Source organism: Eumetopias jubatus, unplaced genomic scaffold (genome assembly GCF_037043125.1).
Source record: "Eumetopias jubatus isolate StellerSeaLion01/CBP00866 unplaced genomic scaffold, mEumJub1_p1.0 scaffold_2, whole genome shotgun sequence".
Lineage (NCBI taxonomy): Eukaryota > Metazoa > Chordata > Mammalia > Carnivora > Otariidae > Eumetopias > Eumetopias jubatus.
Window position 1 is genome coordinate 77,855,482 of NW_028274808.1, and position 25,794 is coordinate 77,881,275.

The following is a 25,794-nucleotide window of genomic DNA, read 5'->3' on the forward strand; positions in this document are numbered from 1 at the left end:
TTGTTGACACTGTTGCTATAAACACTGCAGTGCTGGTGCCCCTTTGGATCCCTACATTTGTATCTTCAGGGTAAATACCAAGTAGCGCAGTTGCTGGGTCATGGGGTAGCTCTGTTTTTAGCATCTTGAGGAACCTCCATACTGTTTTCCAGAGTGGCTGTACCAGCTTGCATTCCCACCAAAAGTGTAAGAGGGTTCCCCTTTCTTTGCATCCTCGCCAATATTTGTTGTTTCTGACCTATTAATTTTAGCCATTCTGACTGGTATGAGGTGGTATCTCATTGTGGTTTTGATTTGTATTTCTCTGATGCCGAGTGATGTTGAGCACTTTTTGATATGTGTATTGGCCATTTGTATGTCTTCTTTGGAGAAATGTCTGTTCATGTCTTCTGCCCATTTCTTGATTGGATTATTTGTTTTTTGGGTGTTGAGTTTGATAAGTTCTTTATAGATCTTGGATACTAGCCCTTTATCTGATATGTCACTTGCAAATATGTTTTCTCATTCTGTAGGTTGCCTTTTAGTTTTGTTGACTGTTTCCTTTGCTGTGCAAAAGCTTTATCTGATGAAGTTCCAGTAGTTCATTTTCCCTTTTGTTTCCCTTGCTAAAGTTCATCTTTTTAAAGTGTACAATTCAGTGGTTTCTAGCATATTTGTAGAGCTGTGCAACCATCACCATAACCTAATTTTAGAACATTTTTTTCTTCCAGGTTTTTATTTAAATTCAAGTTAACATACAGTGTAGTATTGGTTTCAGGAGTAGAGTTTAGTGATTCACCACTTACATATAACACCCAGTGCTCGTTACATCAAGTGCCCTACTTAATGCCCATCACCCAGTTACCCATCCCCTTACCCACCTCCCCTCCAGCAACCCTCAGTTTGTTCTCTATAGTTAAGAGTCTCTTATGGTTTGCCTCCCTCTCTGTTTTTATCTCATTTTATTTTTCTTTCTCTTCCCCTATGTTCATCCTTTTTGTTTCTGAAATTTCACAAATGAGTGAAACCATAAGGTAATTGTCTTTCTCTGACTGACTTTTTTCACTTAGCATGATACACTCTAATTCCATCCACGTCGTTGCAAATGGCAAGATTTCATTCTTTTTGATGGCTGAGTAATATTCCATTATATATATATGTGTGTGTGTGTGTGTGCCACATCTTCTTTATCCATTCTTCAGTGGATGGATATTTAGGCTCTTTCCATAATTTTGCTATTGTTGATAATGCTGCTATAAACATTGGGGTGCATGTGTCCCTTTGAATCAGTATTTTTGTATCCTTTGGGTAAATACCTAGTAGTGCAATTGCTGCACCATTTGGTTAGTTCTATTTTTAACTTTTTGAGGAACCTCCATACTGTTTTCCACAGCGGCCACATCAGTTTGCATTCCCACCAGCGGTGTAAGAGGGTTCTCCTTTCTCCACATCCATTTTGATTATGTGTATTTCCTTCATGTTTCTTATGCTTTGGGTTCATTGAGCTTCTGAGACCTGTGAATTTAGTTTTCTTTAAATTTAGAAAATTGGCTCTTATGTCTTCAAATATTCTGTTCTCTCTCCCTATTGTGCTCTTCTCCTTAGGGGACTTGAGTTACACATATATTAGACTGCTTGAAGTTGGTCCCACAGCTAACTGATACTCTTTGTATATTTTTCATTCTTTCCCAGTTCCATTTTGCATTGTTTCTGCAGCTTTGTTTTCAATTTCAAATACTGTTCTTATATAATGCATAACCTACCACTAATCCCATCAAGTATATTTTCATCTGAGACATTGTAGTTTTCATCTCTAGATACTTGATTCTAGTCCTTATTATATCATTCGTTTGCTACTTTGCATGTTTAATCTTTCTTTTAACTTCTTGAACATATGGAATATGGTTATAATAATCATTTTAATGTCTATTGATTCTATCAATAGATCAATTGACTTTTCACCTCAGTATAGGTTGTACTATTCTGTTTCTTGCATGTCTGGTGATTTTTATTGCATGCTAGACATTTTGGGTTTTGCCTTATTGGTGTTTGAGACTTTTATTTCTATAAATATTATTGTGCTTTCAATCTTTGTAAGAGCATTTTTTACAAACCTAGCTGAAGTGGGTAATTCTTCTACTACCCACCATATTATGTTTTGTCACATCACTATGCTTTTCCCTTTGTTACATGAGTAATAATTTGCATGTATTTGCTCATTTACTTTTTTAGTATTTATCTTATATCCTGATAGATGATCAGGTCCATGAAGGAAAGTGCCACTCTGCTCTCTTTTTATTTTTAATACCTTGCACAGCGTTTAGCATGTAATAATTGCTCAATTAAAAAATGAGCTACTTTAGTTTTCTGCTTATTTATTTATTTATTTTAAACGATTTTATTTATTTATTTGAGAGAGAGAGAGCAAGTGTGAGTGAGGGGAGGCACAGAGGGGGAGGGAGAGGGAGAAAGAGAATCTCAAGCAGACTCAGCATTTGAGTGCAGAGCCTGATGTGGGCTGGATCTCATGACCCTGAGATCATGGCCTGAGCCGTAACCAAGAATCAGACATTTAATTCACTGAGCCACCCAGGCACCCCAGATTTCTGCTATTTTAACGTTATGTGTTAACATTTTGCTTTGGAGCATTAACATTCTTGGTAACATTCAAATTTCACTCTAATAAATATAAAATATAAACCATCTTTCTGCTTTCTAATTCTTATTCTATGAAGTTATTACTGATTAACCTGATTTTAAGGAAATCTAAAACAGTATATTTTCCCCAAATTTCTTTATGAAATATTCTACTAAAATTAATGGTTCATAGAAATACATTTATATGTACAATTTAAAAGAATGCATGCTGTCTTTCCTTTGAATGTTTAACATGAAATTTATATCTAGATAAATAAGTGTCAGACTCATTATTTCCTTCAACCACTTCCAGAGATTATTAAAATTAAGGTCTTGGTACAATGTAAAAAAATCCATGTTTCAGTTTGCTATATCAATTTATCAAAATTTCCCCCATTCCTGTACAATTTACTGTCCAATAAAATGACACTTTGCATCTTAAAAACTTTGTAAAAAAAACCAAATCTATCATTGATACAGATCTCTATAATTGTTCAAAAGTTTAAGTATTATTCATATTCAAGCCAGCTAGTTCTTTTGAATGGAGCATGTTAGAAAGATTCAATTATTTCATGGGCCAATCAGCTTGACACAAAGAATCCATTCTGTTTCATTGCACAAGAATGAATTCCTTTATAAAGACAGCTTTCTTATAAATATATCTCAGGGATGGTGCCTGGGTGGCTCAGATGGTTAAGCGTCTGCCTTCGGCTCAGGTCATGATCCCAGGGTCCTGGGATCGAGTCCCGCATTGGGCTCCCTGCTCTTTGGGAGCCTGCTTCTCCCTCTGCCTCTCTCTCTCTCTCTGTCTCTCATGAATAAATAAATAAAAAGTTAAAAAAATAAATAAATATATCTCAGGGATTATAAGAGTCACCAAATAAGAGAATGTGCATGGCTCATTCCAAATTTCTCATGACAAATAATAAAAGAAAAAAATAATTGAACTGTATTTTTAGTATTTTAAGTCAGTAATATGATAATTATATCCAAAATATTACATGTCAGAATACAAATAATTATCACATTTGTTTTTAGTTTTTGGTGATTTTTCTGAAAGTTAGATATAATAATGTCCAAATATTTTTGGTGAAAATGCATACATGCCAACACTCCTGAGGAATAAATAGAAAATATTCTTTAGTTTGCAACAATGCTCTAAATTTCATGGGAGTATAGGGGGACACTTTTTTTTTTTTGGTGGGGGTACTTTTTGCATGCTTTTATTTACAAAGAGATAGTATACCATTTGGAAATTAGAAACTCTTACACTTATTTTTTATATTGGAGGAAGTTCAAGAAAAAAATAATTTCAAATCCATCATCCATGTAAACATAGATATGAGAACATGGTACTAAAACTAACATTGAGTGCTTACCAGGTAGGTCCCAGGGGCTATTTTAAGTGTTTCACAAGGATTATTTCATTTAATCTTTTTAAAAAATTATATGTATGATTCTTTTTTTTACAATAAAGTGATTCAATAACTTTAAATATTACTCATTGCTCATCATGATAAGTGTAGTCTTAATCCTCCATCACCTATTTCACCTGTCCCTCCCACCCACCTCACCTCTGGTAACCATCAGTTTGTTCTCTATATTTAAGAATCTGTTTTTCTATTTCTCTCTTTTTTCTTTGTTTTGTTTCTCAGTTCCACAAATGAGTGAAGTCATATGGTGTTTGTCTTTCTCTGGATTACTTATTTCACTTGCTAAGTAAAACAGACCCTCTAGATCCATCCCTGTTTTTTATGTATATCTGTCTCACATCTTCTTTGTCCACTCATCTATTGATGGGCACTTGGACTGCTTCCATAATTTGGCTATTATAAATAATGCTGCAATAAACATAGGGGTGCATATATCTTTTCAAATTAGTGTTTTTGTATTCTTTGGGTAAATGCCCAGGAGTGGAATTATTGGATCATATGGTAGCTTTATTTTTAATTTTTTGAGGAACCTCCATACTGTTTTCCACAGTGGCTGCACCAGTTTGCATTCCCACTAAGAGTGCACAAAAATTTTTTTTCTCCACATCCTTGCCAACATTTGTTGTTTCTTGTGTTCTTGATTTTAGCAATTCTGACAGGTGTGAGATTATATTTCATTGTAGTTTTGATTTGCATTTCCCTGATAATTAGTGATGTTGAGCATCTTTTCATGGGTCCGTTTAGGGGAAAAACATTTTTTTTTTAAATCCAGATCAGTCACAGATTATGTGACAACCTAAATGATGGGCAGCTGTATTACTCAGAAATAAAAAAAGAAAGAAAAGATATTTTGTTATTATTCCCAACTGCCATCCTAGGTAAAACATGTTGATGATGCTTGAAACATAAACCTTCCTTTAAAAATCTGAATCAAATTCCAAAATTTTAGGGTAAATCATCAGAGAAACAGCTGTTAGCCTGTTATGAAAGGGATGCAGAGAGTAATAGTATGATAAAAATGCTAAACTCAAAAAACCTTCTTGTGTGACTACCCAATGATGGTAACAATTACCCTAAGCATAGACAGCATTTAGCAGGACTATTAAATTAGGTCCCTGTAATTTATCATTTTGACCCAAAAATGAGGCTCTATATTTTATCTTATTGTTTTCTTTTATTAGGATCACATTTTTAACCACCAGATGGCTGGTTTAAAATGCTGATTTCAATTCTAATTTTGAAATTGGATACCTGGAGTATCAAATGTGTATAAACTAAGAAGTTTGAGAATGTATATTAGAAATAACTATTTACATACTCTATGTCATCTGTTAAGGACTCTAAGACTCAGAGATTTATATGAATACACATATTTAAACACAAAGATACACATAGCTACATGAGCTTTTGCAGGAATGCAGATTTTACCCTACCTTGACAGTCATGGTGACTTTTTAGCCACTATTCTCTTAGTCACTTATGTCTAGTTAATGCTAATTTTTGAGCCAAGAAGAAAACCCATTGAAGCATAGAAAAAAAGTGCTCCTGAAGGTCTGTTTCCAGGTTATATTATTCACAGGGAGGGGCTAGTTGTCAACAAAGCGTCTCTTGACTTACCTTTAAGGTTAAAGGTAAGAAATGAACATTGTGAATGTGATCTAATTGCAGTGTACTATGTACGACGTTAGTATACTTGGTGATACTTACAAAGGGTATTTCCAACCCAAAAGGGAGTGGATGTTAAGGGGAAAGATGGTCTTTTGATGAACAGTAGTTCTTAATTTTAATGTAGTCAAATTCATCTATCTTTTCTTCTTTACTTTGTATTATTTCTGAAGATTATTCCAGTGCATTTTCTGAACTATGTTACGTTAACTTTTTCCCCTTTTCTTCAAGATAATACAATATGTTAGGCTCAAATTTGTTATCAATTTAACTAATATGTCTTGTCAATTTGCCATGGACCACTAAAAACAATCTGTTTATTATTTCTGCCAATCCATTTGATCTTAGCGCCTGCTAATCTGTTTTTCTTTAGTTTCCATATAATTTTTTTTACAAAGTCTTCTTTAGAGCCCCATTAAAATAGAAAGATAGCAGGTCTCTAATTTACTTTATCTTTTAAGCTTGTTATCCTATGAAAGAAATTAAATACAGCACAGTGAATTGCATACGCATTTATAAATTATGTAATAAGCTTATCTTTATTCAAGCAATTAATCTGCTCTTTTGGAAAAACCCAAGGGGAAATAACTCAAGTTGTCTTATATTTCCAAGAAACAACATGAACAAAACACTAGAATTTTGCTGCTTATCCATATCTAAACATCATAGAACTTTTCTTCTAAATACAATTATTAGTTAACCTGATTGATAAATGTTTGCTCTGATCTAGAAAACAGCATAAAATGATATAAGTCTATGTTAAGAGTGCTATTTATGTATCTATAGGAGAAGTATCCCATGAGAGTTTCTTTCCAAATGCCTTTAATTAATTTGGAGAATGAGGAAAGACAGCTAAATATATACATGTGTGGTCTTTCCCCTTTTCATTGGTAACCAAATCTCTAAATTGTTAGAAGCAGCAGTGTATCTGGATAAAATACATGCATGTTATCCACTGGGAGTTTAGTTTTATCAGAGATTATTCTGCATTGGTTTTGGTCCTTTTAAAGAATACTTTAAGAAATATAAATACTTATAGTATTTCCTAATTTATCAAAATCCTCTATTGATATCCTCCCGATAAAATGAGAAAATTAAGCTTCCTTTTACTTCTCTCAAACATCTTCCAATCTTAAAAATATATCTTATGATTTTTGAAAATATTTTCAAGGTTTCTAACATATGTACCTTTTCTATAGTCCTACAGTTGGTTGGCCTGTGGTTCTACATATTTAAATGGGTTTAATATTTCCCTTCCTTCTTCCCTTCCTTAATGTTTTACCATGAGCTTCTCCATTCTTTAGTTTTTTGTTTTGATTCAATTTTATTTGGCTCTATTTTAACAAAATATGGTATTTTATTGTTTTGTTTTGTTTTATTCCAGGAAGAGGTTGTGGGGGCTGTATTTCCTGAGAAGGTTTTTTCTATCTTTATACTTGGCTTCAATTAAAACTCTTGGATTACACCTTCTCTCAGAACTTTTAAGTTTTTTTCTTTCTTTGTTGACTTTTGTTTTGGAAAACTGAAGCTGTCTATTACCACCTGTTGGAAGCGATTTAGGTTCCAAAAGTCTACTTTGTATATCCTTAAGTTCATTAAGATTGCCATGGTCTTTTTGATGTGTAAGCTTGACTAGGCTACAGTTCCCACTTGTTCAATCAAACACTAATGTAGATTTTGCTACAAAGGTATTTTATAGATATGATTGAAGTACATAATTGGTTGACTTTAAGTAAGGGAGATTATCCTAGGTAATGTCTGTAGGGCTGATACAACCAATTGGCAAGCTTTTAAAACACAGCTGAGACCTCCCTGAAGAAGAAATTCTGCCTGTGGATAGTGTCTTCAGCCATGCCCAAGAATTCCAGCCTGCCCTTCTCGATGGCCTGCTCTATGGATTTAGGACTTGTCCACCCAGTCACAAGTGTATAAACAACACATTTCTTAATGTATATCTCCTACTAGTTCTGCCTCTCTAGTTTAACACTGACTGATAAAGATTATATAAAAATGTAGAACTGGGCAGCTGGCAGAGGCTAGAAGAATATTGAGGACTCCAATAATGAAAGTCTGGATTGCCTTGAACAGAGAGACAATAGAATTTTGGAGGTTAATGATTCTGTTAATAAGGACTCAGAAGGAAGTGAAAAGCATAGTAGAGAAAATCTAAATCACCTGAGAGAATATCTAAATCACAGACTATTGGTGGAAATATAGAAGTTAAAAATACTGCTACTGTGGGTTCAAAAGGAAGTGAGGAACACATTATTAGAAATTAGGGGAAAGATGATCCTTGTTATATAGTGGCAGAAAGCTCAGTGGAATTATGTCCTATAGTTATGTAGAAAGTAGTTTGTACATTATGACTGGAACATTCAGTTGAGGAGATTTCCAGGCAAAGAATTGAAAGTGTAACCTGGTTACTTTTTGCAGCTTATTGTAAAATGCAAGAGGTTAATTTGAAAGAAAAACTGTTAAATAGAAAGGAACCAAAAATAGATTATTTGGGGAATTCTCAACTTACTCAAATTGTGAAAGATGCTAAATTAAGATGTTCACTATAGGAAAACATGCTCTAAAGGAAATGCTAAAAGTGTGGCTGGATAACCTTTTGCTAATACCTCAGAAAGATAAAAAAAAATACAATTTAATTACAAAAAGGTTCTTTTTTTTTTTTTTAAAGATTTTATTTATTTATTTGAGAGACAGAGAATGAGAGATAGAGAGCATGAGAGGGAAGAGGGTCAGAGGGAGAAGCAGACTCCCTGCTGAGCAGGGAGCCCGATGTGGGACTCGATCCCGGGACTCCAGGATCATGACCTGAGCCGAAGGCAGTCACTTAACCAACTGAGCCACCCAGGCATCCCCAAAAAGGTTCTTTAAAGAGGAAAAAAATGTGTGATTCATAGAAACTCTCAGTTATCTATGCAGAAGTCACAAATCGGGCTGAAATTTTCCAGGAAAGATGTGTGGAGAAGCCTCTTGTCTAATGGAGTGAATCTCTGTAACATACATGGGAGAACCACAAGATTCTTGAGAACTTTATACCAGCAGAACCTGGTCAGTTTGGACCAAAAAGGACAGAGACAATATGAATTGGAAGAAGGCTACTGGACCCCCAGAAATATATAGGCAAGAAACAGTGATAAAACTACTCAGCTACAAATCCATGCTACCTTTCATGAAAAAGGAAAGATTATTCAGAGGGTGAAAACCACAGAGGATTATTTCCAGACCTTGAAATCTAATGGAGTTTATCCAGCTGGATTTTGAAAACACTTATTTTTATCTTCCCATTTTCTTTCTTTTGAATGGAAATGTCTTAGCTGTTATCTTATGATTGTTTCAGCATTGTAATTTGGGAGCAGACAATGTGTTCTTAAATTTCAGAGGTCTATACATAGAGAGGAATTATGCCCCAAGATGGCTTATACCCAGAGTGTAACCCATACCAAATTTAGATGATTTTGATGATGTAATTTGGGACTTTTGAGCTGATGAGATTTTTGTACTTTGACTTGATGCTATCAGTGGTTGTGACATAAGGGGCATTGGGATGGGGTGAATGAACTTGGCATCTGAGACAGATATTAATCTTTCTTCCTTTGGCTCCAACTCTGTATCATTCTGAGGTGTGGAATGGAACTGGATATCTCAGTTACTTTTTCTGCTTCTCCTGTATTCCATATACACAGATAGGTCTTGTCACTCCTTCAAAATGTCATGGAGGAACATGATTCTTCCTTTCAGTCCAAGATCTGAAGAAGTTTGTATCAGCTCTAGAAATTCTGTCTCATTTAGGTCTGAATTTCATTGTTTCTGTCAAATATTCTTGAAATTTATTAGAGGTTGTGGGAATTTTGATGTTTCACTAAAGATGTTAATATATTTCCATTTGGTATATTAAAAAATGTTTTGGGGTTCCTGGGTGGTTCAGTTGGTTAAGTATCCAACTCTTGATTTTGGCTCAAGTTATGATCTCAGGGTGGTGAGATGGAGCTTGGAATTAGGTTCCCTGCTCAGCAGGGAGTCTGTTGGAGATTCTCTCCCTCTCCCTCTGCCCCTCCCCCTGCTCATGTGCATGGGCGTGTTCTCTCTCTCTCAAATAAATAAATCTTAAAAAAAAAGAAAAACAAGACGATTGGGTAATTCATATTTAATTTAATTAATTATTAATTAATTTTTAATTTAATAATTTAAGGTAACTACACTTATTTGGAGTTTCTATGCTTCCATCCTAGGAGCTAAATATTTTTGTTAAAATATCCTCAAGAAAGTGAAAAGAAATATCTTTTGAATTATGTATGGTGAGCTCAATAAAAACTGCCATTGTGCTCGTAAGTTTTAAGAGTTTTTTTGTGCTATAGTGTTCTCTCAAAGTAAGAGCATTCAGACTAAGGTGAGAGGAGCATTTGTCGTTAGTCAGAATAGAGTCATGTTAATGGATTTAATCTGACCATCCTGGACTCAGACTTTCAGACAAAAATGAAAGGTGTATTTTTAAAATGGAATACTTAAGATAAACCAGAATTCCCCAATCATATATGAGACAATGTTTGCATTATTTCTAGTACATAGACAGTCACACACAGGACACACACATAGGCTTTTTTTCCCAGCTGTTTTAATTGTCATTTTTAAAAATTATTGAATCATATTCTTTTTATATTATTCATTCTGGCAAGTTTTTCTTATGACTATTTATTATTATATGTAGCCATATTTTGCTAAGATTATAATAGTTTTCAGCTGATCTTGTTGAGTTTTATTATTATGTAATTGTTACCCTGAAAACAGTGATAATGTGATACTTTTCATAATTATGCATCTCTTTTAGGATGTGACTTTATGATATCTGTTTCTTGACTTTTGCATTGGCTAGAACTTTTAAGACATTAGATAATAATGATAATGATGGACATTGCTGTTTTTCATTAATTTTAATGTTATTATGTACTGCTAATGGTTGTTTTAAGTATTCTTCTCTTCCAAGTTTACTATATGTCTTTATGAAGAGGGTTTTTTGTTTTTTAGTTTTATTAAATACCTTTTCAACATCTATTGAAATAATTTTCATTTTACTTGATCTATCTCATTCCCAACTTAAATCTTTATTCCTCCTTTGGGAGCATGGGTGGCTCAGTCAGTTAAGCATCTGACTTCAGCACAGGTCAGGATGTCAGGGTCTGGGATTGAGCCCCCATAGCGCTCCATACTCAGCGGGGAGTCTGCTTGTCTTTCTGCCCCTCCCCCCTGCTCACACTCTCTCTCCCTCTCTCTCTCTCTCTCTCAAATAAATAAATAAATAAATCTAAAAAAAAAAACTTTTTTCCTCCTTAGGTATTAGTATTTAAATATACTGTTGGGTTTTTTATGTTATTTTATTTCAGGTTTTTAGATGTGAAGTTTATCTTACTCTTTGATGTTGAATAATGATGCTTTTTTTAAAAATACAAATTTATCTTCAGCTTTTCCTTAGCAATTTATTTTAGGTTTTAACATACCATTTTTTTTTTTTTACATAGGCTTTTAGGAGAAAGAAAATGTCCCTCATTAGAAATCCTTATAATTCTATTGGAATTATTAACCAAAGTTATTTTATTGTTTTATGTAGCTATATAATTTCTGTATGATATTATGATCTGTGTTTTTATCTAAATTTCATGAAGACAAAATGGGAAGAGTCTTTTAGCTTTCTTTATCAAATACTTGAAAATGTATTAAATTTGCTTTTAAGTCTAAAAAGTAAAAATAAAATGGAAATAAAATTAAAATGTTAGCATATTTCTTTATGAACTCTGTTTTTTCCACTGCAGAAGTGAACCTTTTGAAATAACTGTACTTTGAATATTAAGTAATCCAATGTCTGCAATTCCATAATTTTCTATTTTATAATAGAATTTTTATTGGATTTTTAAAGATATATTAAGGACACAGTAACCTTTGAATTATGTAGTAAAGAACATTCTGGTAAAATTCACAATATGTGCCTGTTTTCATAAACAGAGGGATTTAAAAGTAGTAATATTTGTTATATTTTAACAATTTTTAAATTAATATTTGCCTAGACTTTAACAAATTTTTAATTGATGCATGTCCTTATTTTGTATTCTTTACTTCTCAGTCAAATGTTAGTGAACATTTTTGCTTTTCTTTAAGGTGAGTAATAACAGTATTTAACTATGATATGAAAGATCAACAGCCCTTGCATTTATTTTTACTGGTTATATCATCCAGTGGCATATTGTGTGACTGCCTTCAACCATTTTGCCCTTTGGTTTTGAATCTTAATGTTCTGCTCTTCATTAATGATAATTAAGATCTTGTATTTCTTAAAAGAAGTTAAATTTAAGAAAGTTTCATTAATTTAAGAATGGGGATGCTTTAGATTCATTTCCCTGTTCAAGACATAAATAATTTTTACACTGATAAATTGGTATCCTTCTCTTAAATTTACTAATAAATAGAAAAAGCTTAGATAAAAATGGCATGACGAAAAGTATGACATTCACTTATTTCAAGTCAAAGAAAATGAAAACAAAATAAGTGCTATGGCAGTGACAAGATATTAAATGTACAACATTTAGAGGTTGGTCACCTACAATAGGATGTAGGCGATTCCACCATTGGGGTTTAAACTCATATTTGATAATCCCATACAGAAACCTCCCATGACTGTCAGTGGCACATGAGAGATAAATTAGCATTTTAATGAGAGCATAATATTCTCAATGGACGAAAACCTCCACTATCACCATTGCTTTTAGCTTGTGAACTTTGTGCTTGTAGGAAGGTTTTAAAGTGTATTTTTACCTTGGTGATAAATTGAGTTACATAGTGGTGCAGTTACTGGGCAAAGGTAAAGGGTAGGCTATTTCTACCCATACTTATAAATATTTGTTAATAATTGACTTCAATAACAAGGTCTGCCATTCTGGTTTAATAACCGAGGGTCACTAGTGAAGCTTTGTTAGCTTCCTAACTCTCCCTGATACACTTAGGAGTGGTCTTGAACTTAACAATTTACACACATGCCCTGTTTAAGTATTGAGTCTGTGCTGAGATTTGTGTTGAGGACAAGCCCATTAGGAAGAAATTGATACTTTCAAAAATCTTAGAAGCTCAAGTTTCTCATCATTCAATGTAAATGCTATTTTTTCATCTGAGATTGTGTTACTCTTGCATTTTTAGTGTTAAAATAGCCTTTAATAATAATTACAGAAAGGGACAATTATGATAATAGACGATCTTTCTTTTTATCATTCTTACTTCTTTTAAAAAATTTTAATTTAAATTCAACTTAATTAACATATAGTGTATTATTAGTTTCAGAGGTAGAATTTAGTGATTCATCAGTTGCATATAACACTCAATGCTCATTACTTCAACTGCCCTCCTTAATGCCCATCACCTAGTTACTGCTTCCCCCCCACCACCTCCCTTCCAGCAACCCTCAGTTTCTTTCCTATAGTTAAGAATCTCTTATGGGGTGCCTCAGTGGCTCAGTCAGTTAAGCATCTGCCTTAGGCTCACATCCTAATTCCAGAGTCCTGGGATCAGGTCCCACATCGGCTCCCGCTCAACGGGGAGTCTGCTTCTCCCTCTCCCTCTGCTGCTGCTGCTCTCTCTCTCTCTGTCAAATAAATAGATAAAAGGAGCTTAAATAAATTAAAAAAGGAGTCTCTTATGGTTTGCCTCTCTCTCTGTTTTCATCTTATTTTATATTTCCTTCCCTTCCCCTATGTTCTGTTTCTTAAATTCCACATATGAGTTAAATTATATGGTATTTGTCTTTCTCTGACTGACTTATTTCACTTAGTATAATACCCTCTAGTTCCATTCACATCACTGCAAATGGCAAGATTTCATTCTTTTTGCAGACTGAGTAATATTACATTGTATATATGTACCACATCTTCTTTATCCATTCATCTGTCCATGGACATCTGGGTTCTTTCCCTAGTTTGGCTATTGTAGACATTGCTGCTATAAACATTGGATTGCATGTGCCCCTTCAAATCACTGTGTTGGTATCATTCTTACTTTTTATGTAAAGCTGACAAATTTAAGTCTCTTTCCCAATTAAATTTTTTTTTTTCTCTCTGGCGTCTTTAATCTTTTTAAAAAATTTTTTTAATTTAAATTTTAGATAGTTAACATACAGTGACAATATTGGTTTCAGGAGTAAAATTCAGTGATTCATCACTTACATACAACACCCAGTGCTCATCATAACAAGTGTCCTCTTTAATACCCTTTACCTACCCACCTCTATCCATCAACCTTATCCTAAGAGTCTTTTATGGCTTGTTTCCCTCTCTCCCTTTTTTCTTTTCCCCCTTCCCATATGTTCATCTGTTTTCTTTCTTAAATTCCACCTATAAGTGAGAGTGTATGGTATTTGTCTTTCTCTGACTGACTTATTTCACTAGCATAATACACTCTAGCTCCATCCATGTCATTGTAAATGGCAAGATTTCATTTTTTGATGGCTGAGTAATATTCCGTTATGTGTGTGTGTGTGTGTGTGTGTGTGTGTGTGTTTGTGTACACACCACATCTTCTTTATCCGTTCATCAGTTGATGGACATTTGGGCTATACTCTGGTTTCTCTTCAGATCACATAAATCTTTTGCATTCTACCAATTTAAAATTTTTAATATTTTATTTTTTAAAGTATCTGCTCAGTTTGTTACTTTTAATAGAAATATTTTAATATTTATTTGATCTAGGAGTGATCTGCCACCAAATGTCCTATTACCTACTTATGCGGTATTGTGGTTTCTTTGGGGTTGTGGGAGAATAAAAATTATGCATACTGGATTAGAGTTGACACATACTGAAAGTAATAATTATTTCTTATGCTTTTTTGTATTTCCAAAGTTTCTTATCATGAATACATGATGCTTTTAAAACCATGAAATAATGTTAAAATAACCATGAAACCAGAATATTTGCCAAACACAAATAAACTCAATTAGTAAGATCCCATTTATAATTTTTTTTTAAATCACTGTGTACAAGTATGGGAACCAGTGCCTTAAATATTCAGATTCAGGCTCTGCAAGAGGGAAGCAATGAGCTCTCAATAACTCAGTGCCCTATTTGGGAGAGAAAAGGAAGGGGCATTTTGGGGTTCTCTGAAAATTCACCATCTAGTATAAATATTGAACATAAGGAACCTCACTTATCTGAGAGGCAGGAGAATACTGGAGGAGGCTAAGGAGGTCACACTGGGATTTTATGCTAGCTTACATCCTTAGCACACTAAGAGGGTTTTAATCAGTTGATGAATACTGGTGTTGACCTGAGAGATCATCAATATCCCCTGTAAAATAAGTTCTTGTGAGAAGACCAACATCAGAAAACTGCCTGAAAAGAGCTATGAGCTGCTGCCTCTGTGAGAGAAGCCACAGTGCTGATGAGCAGACTGTGCTGGGACAGCTGAAGAGTTAGAAAGATGGGAAGGCAACTTCAAGAGGAGAGGCCACCAGGTGACTAGCAACTCATGAGGCCACTAACAGTCCCATGATACCAGGAACCCTGTGTTTAAAGCAGTCTGGCATCCTCGTTAAAGGGACAGGCTTTGAAGTGAGACAATTAAGAGTAGATCTTGGCTTCACTATTTACTAACTGTGAGGTCATGAAAATGCCCTGCAACCTTCCTCTGCCTCAGTAACTGAAGATGTGATATGAGTATGATAATATGAAACTCACAGGGTTGTCAGGTTAAATATATGTGCTTTTAGGATTAAATTAGTTAATGTATATAACTGGCTTATTAGCACACCGCCATCCACATGCTAAGCTCCCCCCAAATACTATCAGTTATTGTTTTATTTATTTAATTTAAAAGCCTTTTATTGACCCTTTGTAAATATGAGACACTCCTAGGTGATAGGAGATGCAGTGAGTGCATTAGCAAACGGCCATGGACCTTGCCTGCCGGGAGCTAAAAGTCTTGTGAGGGACACAGATTTTACTCAAATAATAATATAAATAATATAATTACAAACTTCAGTAAGCATAATAGAGAAAACATGCAGAGAACAATAACTCTGGGATCTTATATTGATCTAGTCTGGTGATAGTCACAGGAGACTCTTGGGAGACATATGAAGAAGGTATAGAAGTTACTGAGGTAATGGAGGGAAGGAGAGGGGAACATGCCAGGCAGGCAGAATATCTTGAGCAAATGTTCTGAAACAGGGGGAAGCAAGGTATATTTATGAAACTGAAAGAAAGGCAAGGTTGTTAGAGATGGAGGAGGCGGCAGGGCCAGAATGTTCAGAATCTGTTAGGACATAGTAAAGAGCTGACATTATTTTAAGAGCATCAGCAGATGAATGGATAAAGAAGATGTAGTATGTATGTATATGTATGTGTGTACACATACACACACACACACACACACACACACACGCACACAGGAATATTATGCAGCCATCAAAAAAAACACACCCTGAAATCTTGCCATTTGCAACAACGTGGATGGAACTAGAGGGTAGCGAAATAAGTCAATCAGAGAAAGACATGTATCATATGATCTCACTGATATGAGGAATTCTTTAATCTCAGGAAACAAACTGAGGGTTGCTGGAATGGTGGGGGGTGGGACGCATGGGGTGGCTGGGTGATTAGACAATGGGGAGGGTATGTGCTATGGAGAGCGCTGTGAATTGTGTACGACTGATGAATCACAGACCTGTACCTCTGAAACAAATAATACAGTATATGTTAAAAGAAAAAAAAAAGGAAGATAGTAGGAAGGGAAAAATGAAGGGGGGAAATCGGAGGGGGAGATGAGCCATGAGAGATTATGCACTCTGAGAAACAAACTGAGGGTTCTAGAGGGGAGGGGGTGGGGGGAGATGGGTTAGCCTGGTGATGGGTATTAAAGAGGGCATGTACTGCATGGAGCACTGGGTGTTATATGCAAATAATGAATCATGGAACACTACATCAAAAACTAATGATGTGTGGTGATTAACATAACATAATAAAATAAAATAAAAAAATTAAAAAAATCACCAATTAAAACAAAAAAAAGAGCATCAGGAAACCATTGAATATGAAAATTTATAAAATTACTGTGGCTGCTGTTTAGAGATAAGATTGGAAGGGCCAAGAAGACTATTTAGGAGACTAAGTTGTTTGTGTCTATACAGAGGATAATTTTTTCTAGATTCTACCATCAAGTAGATGCTAGTTCCACTATAGTCAAACTGTGGAAGGAGCCCAGATGTCCATCGACAGATGAATGAATACAGAAGATGTGGTGTATATATACAATGGAGTATTACTCAGCCATCAGATATGATGAATACCTACTGTTTACACTGATGTGGATGGAACTGGAGGATATTATGCTAAGTGAAATAAATCAATTGGGGAAAGACAATTGTCATATGGTTTCACTCATATGTGGAATATAAGAAACAGTGCAGAGGACTGTAAGGAAAGGGAGGGAAAACTGAATGGGAAGAAATCAGAGAGGGAGACAAACCATGAGAGACTCTTAACTATGGGAAACAAACTGAGGGTTGCTGGAGGGGAGGTGTGTGGGGGGATGTGGTAACTGGGTGATGGGCATTAGGGAGGACACATGATGTGATGAGCCCTGGGTGTTATATGCAACTGATGAATTGTTGAACACTACATCTGAAACTAATGATGTACTATGTGTTGGCTAATTGAATTAAAAAAAAGAATATACTAAAACTGTAAAGATAGATGGCAGAATGACAGTTGCCTTTGAAGGGGAGGGAGGTTAACCAGAAATGGGTATCAGGGATCTTTCTGGGGTGATGACATGCTCTATATCTTGATAGGGGTTTGGATGATATAGCTGTAAACATTTGCTAAACTCATTAAGCTGTACACATAAAAAAAAAAACACTTCTATCTACATGAAAGAAAAAAAAAGATAGATGCTATTTACTGAGACAAGAAACCCTGGCACAGGACACGTTTTGGCATATAGACTTTGAGATGCCTATTCGTTAGCTAAGTGGAGTTCTCAATTAAGCGACTGGGTTTCTTGATTTTGCCACATTTTGTTAACTCTAAGATATATACTTTCATATTTTAGTGTTTCCAAAATTAAGCTATGTCTTATAATCAATGGTATGCCATAGTTAAATTTCTAGTCCTTTATATTTCTTAGTGGTGTGTAAATTGCTGGGGCCCTCAACATCTGTAATGTCTTAGATCCAACAAAATATTGTTAATGATAATAATAATAACAAAGAAGACCACCATAACACCAATTAGTAGCCCACAAATGACCAATTAACAAAAACTTCTGATCAGCATCCAGTAGGAACCACTGACCCTTAGAGCATCCAAAACAGTGTAGGAGTGACCAGAAAAAGCAATGGTTTCAAGACAACTGACCTTTCTTCCACCCACCCACAAGCAAGCAAGATGGAGGAAGAGACAGGAGACTGCTGTCATTATCTTAATAGGATAGAGGCTATACCAGCATCTGTTAAATGGAGGTCATCATAATGACAGTAATAACTAATGCTTAAATACTACTGGCTATAGGCTAGATGTTCCTCTAAAAACTAGATATTCTTCTAAAGACTTTACTTACATTAACCCATGTAGTCCCCATAACAACACTATAATGTAGACAGATTTACTATGACACTGAGCTGGAAAGAGGTTAGCTAACTTGCTTCAGGTCACACAGCTCATAAATGGCAGATCCAGATTCACACCCAAGCTGTTCAGCTCCAGAGCCTCTGCTATCAACCACTGCTATCTCTACCGAAGATAATTAACTACTTGGTGACCTGGGAGCAGTAGACTTACAGAAATTTTGTGTGGGCTTTTGCCACGGAAACAGACCTAGGACATACACATACTACACACACGGCTTGGGGAGGAAGGAGTACGGAAGAGCTCTTGTTCTGAGTTCTGAGAACAGTACCACTACATCTGAATCCAATGTGGCAATACTGGATAGCAGTGCAGTAAAAGGAAGGTACTCCATAGATAACAAAAATTATCAGTATCAGCAAACAAAGTTAAATTCCTACTTTCAATCTTGGGATGTCATATGTAATAAAATAAAAAGAGAACACGTTTTATAAGCTGTAGGCTTTCTAAAATTAAAAGTGTTTATCTCTAATCAACTTTGATATTAAGGAAGGTACAATCATTCAAAAATCATAATGCCTCGTTTATATAAGCTCCAAGCCTCCGTTTGTGTTACCTGATGGCAAATGGTGACATTAGCAGGACTCTGAGCTAGAAACCTTCACTGTGGGTCTGTTGTTAGAGTTCGCACTGTGTCTTATTATCCTAGCAAGTGCAACATTCCACTGACTTCATGTGTTTCTGCTTAGTCTTCAATCAGAATATGCCGGTAAGAAAAAGTGGCGGTTATACATTTACCACTGTTGAGATTTTAGTTTAAGGCATTTACTTTGCCTGAAATTGGAAATGTTTGTTTTTAGGATAATACAGTACTTTATTGAAATTAACAAGCATAATCCTATCAAATAATGTTACTAAACATCCTTTTTTAAACTAAAGGAGTTAGAAAGATATAAATGTTGGGGAGGGGAGAAACCTTAAGTGCAATTCTATCTTTTCACAATAAATAGCCACAGTTATTGCTAGTTTTTCCTACTTTAATTTTCTTTATGGTTTCAAAGACAGAGACTCTGATCTATTTTGTTTCCTTACCTTGTGTGTCATGGAAAACTTCAGCATTGTATTTTATTTAGCTGTGTGATTTCTCATGATGCAGTGCTGCATCCCTAGCCTCCCTTACAAACTCGGAAGGTAACCCCCTGCCTGAGGAGCTCCCCTCTTCAACTTCTTGAAGAAGTATGACTGAGTGAAAAAGTAAGGCAGGTTCATGCTTCAGCATTGCTTTATAATAGTTCCAGCTTCCTCTCTGCTCTTGACAGATGATGTTGGCAGGTGTTGACATAGATATCACCTATATAATTCTACTATATGTAATCTTTTTTAAAAAAATCTGTATGTAATCTGTTCACACATGTGAGCATATGTGAGGAAGAGTTTTTGTTTATTTTGTTTGTTTGTTAGTTACAAGGGCACAATTTTGAAATTTCCCTTTTAAAAGGAGGCAGAAAATTCCCTAATATATGGGTATAATTGAAAGATGCAATAACATATTGTTTATTATTTTCTGACTCTCTCATCATTTCTATTATCAAAATAATACTAGATGAAAATTGAGAAGACATTTATCTAGTACATATAGACATGGTACCCTATAAATGCTTTATATATCTTATGTCACTTAAAGGTTAGGATTATTCTAACAACAATTTTATGAGAACAATATTATCACCTGAAGGTAAACTGATTTGTCTAATATTTCACAGCCTGTTAATGGTGATTTGAACATTAGGACCCAGGTCTGTCTATGTCAACTGGGTGGGTCTAATTAGGAAGTAGAAACTACACGGTAATTTGAGCAGGAAGAACTTAATGTAAAGAATTATTAATTATGATCTGCTACTAAGGGGTAAAAATAACTCTAAAAATTGAGAAGAGCACATATAGGGAGTAGCCGGTACTCCTGGGTTTGAGGCAGAGCACCTAAGGAAAGGACAAAAAAATTTTTAAAAAGATTTTTACTTATTTATTTGTCAGAGAGAGGAAAAGCACAAGCAGGGGGAGTGGCAAGCAGAGCAGGCAGAGGAAGAAGCAGACTCCGTGCTGAGCAAGAAGCCCGATGCGGGACTCAATCCCAGAACCCTGGGATCATGACCTGAGCTGAGGGCAGACACTTAACCAACTGAGCCACCCAGGCATCCCAGAAAGAACAAATTTTAAAGAAGACCTTCTATCCCCACCCCACTCCCACCACCGTGGAGCCACATCTTGGAGAGGGCATAGCTGTGGCCCAGCGAATGGCAGAAAAGTTCACTGAGGTAGCAGGCTAGGGCAACTCATGGGAAAGCCACTTTCTGGGGTTCTTGGGAAACTGTCCATAGCGAGGTGTCACACTGTGGAAGGTGCTGCACTATGAACTTGGTAGGAAGCTCCCAGTGTGTATTCATGTAGTGGGGGGTGGTTCCAGGAGACACCACCCCCCCCAGAAAGTGCCCTACACTGCTGGCTACTGTGCACTATAAGAGCCAACAGGAAGAAGTACCCAGAAGCAGGAAGAGCCCCTTCATCATCTAGTTCCCTCTTGGCTCTCTACGGAAGATGCTTAAAATTGTGCCTTATGGCAAAAAAGTGTTCTAGTCTCACAAGCAGGACAGTGGCAGGTGGATTATATATACCAGATTATATATTGGAAATAATAATAGGATATGCCTTATAGCTGTTTTATGAAAATTAATTGTATTAATATAAAAGCATTTGGAACAATTCCTTGCATATAGTAAGTGGTATATAAGTATTTGTATATGTATCATTATATTTTCCTATAGACCATAGCTTAGAAATATTAATTTAGTCATTCCACTTTGGGGAAATCTATGTTTAGTCCACATTTTTATCAGATTAATCTGATTTCATTGTTTACTGGCAATTAAAGATATATATGGTTATGTTATGTATAATATGAATGCTGTTCATTGGTTACCTTACTTTTTACTATACCTATTAACAATACTGCTTTAAACTTACAGTGTTTGAAGAGGATATTTGTAAATCCCTTACTCCTTAATTTTTGCTAGGAATTATCTGAACAGTAAGATTGTTGGTGGAGTACCTTTGGCTAAAGAAAACCCACGTTGTCAACATAGCCATCAGCATTCAAATTATTAAATAGTTTTTAATGTTGCATCACTTACAAGAAACACATTAGACAAAAATATCTAAAATTTAAAAATTTTTTAATATTCTCTTTTTTTTTAACAGAAGACCATGAGAAATATTCTGAACTCATCAAGAAGTTCAATGCGATTGAAATGCTATTTACACTCTACCCTCCTCAAGGTGCCCATGTGCATAATAATATACAACTTAGGTCAACTTGGCTGAGACCAATAGTAGATGGTGAAGAAGGTTATAGATACATAGGTAGGATGCTGAATCTTATTATTTCTTTTTATAATGTAGAAGAAACGACTCTTTTTAGAACTCTTATTTGTCACTTAGATAATGTAGGGTAATACATAGACCCTATAGAGTACTCATTTCAGTTCTTAAGTATTATGCCTGCAATTTAAAAAGTGGCTGTTTTAGCACGGAAGACCATAGTGGAAGGGAGGGAAAGTTGAATGGGAAGAAATCAGAGAGGGAAACAAACCATGAGAGACACTGGACTCCAGGAACCAAACTGAGGGTTACAGAAGGGGGATGGGTGGGGGGATGGGGTAACTGGGTGAGGGGCATTATTAAGGAGGGCATGTGTGGTGATGAGCTCTGGGTGTTATATGCAACTAATGAATCCTTGAACACTACATCAAAAACTAATGATGTACTATATGCTGGCTAATTGAACATAAAAATTAAAATAATAATAAACAAAAAAATGCCTATTTTACACTTTGGTGCCTCCTCGAGAATAGTGGAAACGCACTGTGTTTTTTCATTCACCTGATGATAGACACTTGTGTTACTTTTAAAAATGTGATACTATAAGGAAAGTTACTATGAACATTCCTGCACAGGACTGTGTCTAGACAAATACTTGCATTTTTGTGTTACTTTTAAAAATGTGATACTATAAGGAAAGTTACTATGAACATTCCTGCACAGGACTGTGTCTAGACAAATACTTGCATTTCTCTTAACTAAACTGTTTTCAAAGGAGTTCTGTCATTTCATATTCCCCATCAGCAGAGATCTGAGAGCTGCATTCGCTCTACAGCTACATCAGTACTTGGCGTAATCAGTTTTTCTAATTTTAACCTTTCTAATAGACATGTATTGGTATTTCATTGTGGTTTTCATTCACATTTTTCTAGTAGATAATGATATTCAACGTGTTTTCATGTATTTGTCATTGTATGTCATCACTAGTGAAGTGTCTGTTCAAATCTTTTGACCATTTTTTAATACATATTTTTTTATTTGTCAGTGTTGAAAGTCCTTTAGATATTCTGAATATAAATCCTTTAACATCTATTCTCTGAAAATATTTTCTCCTAGTCTCTGTCTTATCTTTTCTATCTTTTAATAATGCCTTTTGAAGAGAAGTTTTTAATTTTGATGAAGTCCAGTTTACCCCTGTATTCTTTATGTTTTTTCTGTGATAGTCAAGATATATCAGTCAGACTTCTAGTCACAAAGTTTTCTTCTAGAAATTTTATACTTTTGGGTTTTATATTTCAGTGTATAATCTATCCTGAGTTATTCTCTTTTTGTACTTGGCTTAAGGTATAGGTTGAAGTTGTTTTGTTTTGTTTTTAATTTAACGTGTTGATATCCAAATGTGCTAGTGCTATTTGTTGAAAAGACTATCTTTCTATGAATTAACTTTGTATTTTGGCAAAAACAAATAGACTAAGAAGATATATAGATGGCAAATAAGCACGTGAAAAGATGATCAATATCATTAGTCATTAGGGAAATATAAATTAAAGCCACAATGGGAATACTCAACTATTTGAAAGACTAAAATAAAATTTGAAAATATAACAATGCCAAGTCTGGCAAGGATGTAGAGCAACTAAAACACTCATTCATTGCTGGTGGAAATGCAAAATGATGCAATCAATTTGTAAATATTTTGGTTCTTTCTTATGAAGTTAAGTTACTCTAACCATAAACCCAGCCATCTTACTCCTGGGTAATTGCCCAAGAGAAATGAAAGTGTCTGTTTACCAAAAACTTATATATAAGTGTATATAGTTGCTTTAGTCCTAATTGCCAAAAGCTGGAAAAAACATAAATGTTCTTCAACTGGTAAGTAGATAAACAAAATTTGTTACCTCTACACAATGAATTATTTTCAGCTATAAAAGGGAATGAACTATTGATGTACACAACAACATGAATTTCAGATGCATCATGTTAAGTGAAAGAAGCCAAATTCATAGGCTTTATATAGATTCTATTTAAATGACACTTTGGAAAAAGCAAACTATAGGGACAGAGATCAGTCCAGTGTTTTGCAGGGCTTAGAGCTGGTAGGAGGGTTAGATTACAAAGAGGCAGCATGAAGGAGTTCATAGGGTGATGGAATTATTCTGTCTCTTGATCATGATAGTGGTTATATGGCTCTAGAAATTAGTCACAATGAACTGTATACCAAAAGAGTGAATTTTACTGTAAATAAAATTTTAGAAATAAACACAAAATAAAAGAAGAAAAGAATTTATATGAATGACAAACAAGTCCAAAAAGATGTGCATCATTATTACTCATTAGGGGAATGTAAATTAAAACACAATGGAATATAACTACTTACTATAATGGCTAAAATTAAAAATTGAACATACCAAGTGTTGGCAGGGATGGGTAGCAACTTTACCACTAATACTCTGCCATTGCAAATATAAAATGGTAAAAACACTTTGCAAAATAGTTTGATGTTTTCTTAAAAAGTTAAACATTTATCTATTTTATGACCCCACCATACCACTCCTAGATATTTACCCAAGACAAAAGAATGTATATTTACATATAAAGACTTGTACATGAATGTTCATAGATCTCTTTCTTTATGAAAGACTCAAACTAGAAATAGGTCAAATGACTATCTACAGATGAAAGGATAAACAAATTGTGATATATACATCAGAATACTTCTAACTCAGCAATATAAAAGAACTATGGACAGTATTGATACAGGTAACATGACTGAATTTCAAAAAAATCATGTTGAGTGAAAGAAATCAGACAAAAAAAGAGGACAAGAGTATGATTCCATTTATAAAAAAGTCTAGAGAATGCAAACTAAACCTTGTGACAGAAGCAAATCTGTGTTTACCTGGGATGGGGGTGGGAAGTGGAAGTGAAATGTAATGGGTTACAAAATTTTGGGGTGATAGAAATGTTTATTATCTTCATTGTGGTGATGGTTCCATGTACATATGCATATGTCAATATTCATCAAATTGTACACTTTAAATATGTGCAGTTTTCATTTATACTTCAATAAAACTATAAAAATAAAGTTGGAAACATAAATTTAAAGAACCAAGATACTGAAATTTGTATTTTGGTCATATTTTTGAGAAATGACTTCTCTTTAAGTTTTAAAACCAGCATTTTAGAACTTATCTACGGAGAGCCACAGATTTAGTGCACTCATTGGGCTAGTGCATATGATGGCATACTTATGTGCTCTTTTCTGATAGAGAGCATAGAGGAAGAAAAGGAGAGAAAGAGAAGGAAAATTATGAAAAAGATAATTGAGGGTTTTAGGCTCTGTAAGATTAATCAAGACCCTGGTTGCGATTTATCTTCTTTTTGCTATTTTCCACCTGAACACTACCACGATGTGACCCATATAATTCTAAAAGACTTGTGTTCATTGTTTATATAGCCTATTTGTGAATACTTGGTACAAATAAAACAAACATAAAGGAAATATGCAAGAGGCAGTATGTCGTAAGGTAAAGACTCCATCTTCTGAGGTTTTATGCTTATCTTTTCCCTTTTTAGTAAGTGACCAAGGTCTTGCATCTTTTTGAATTACAGTTGTTATTAAATTGATAGACAGAATAGTTTGCAGCATTTGCCTTGAGAAAGATTAGTTTGCTTTCTGAAACTCAGTATCTGCTCCACTAGAAACATTTTAGGGAAGATAGCTCTGGGAATTTATTATATGTCCCAACATTAATAATACTCCACAATGTAAGCACTCCTGTTTATTGATTTCACTCTGTAGATTTAGAGAAGTATCATCAGCAAGAACTGAGGAGTAGTTAATAGAATTACTGAATGCTCTATAAATGGCATGGGTTGCTAACAAATTATGTAGTATTAGGACCATACATATTCTAAAAATATTCATTATATCCATGTTTTTACACCCCATAATTCCTATAACAGTGGTTTGAAAGTCACTGGAATGCAGCATAAGTCATGACTTCAAATTGCTTAATATATACAAACTATTTCTTCTGAATCATAATTTTATAATTTTTAGATCAGGGAAGGAAAAAAAAAGGCTTTACATTTTTCT

The 25,794-nt window shown here is 34.7% G+C and overlaps 1 protein-coding gene across 1 annotated transcript in view; it reads left to right on the forward strand.

Annotated features, from left to right (window-relative positions):
* The window catches only part of IQCM (IQ motif containing M), a 367,401-nt gene that overhangs the window by 272,718 nt on the left and 68,889 nt on the right, over nt 1–25,794 (forward strand). Inside the window, exon 11 of the mRNA XM_088021330.1 lies at nt 21,576–21,737. Coding sequence (XP_087877456.1) covers nt 21,576–21,737 — 162 coding nt within the window. The remainder of the gene's footprint in view (nt 1–21,575; nt 21,738–25,794) is intronic.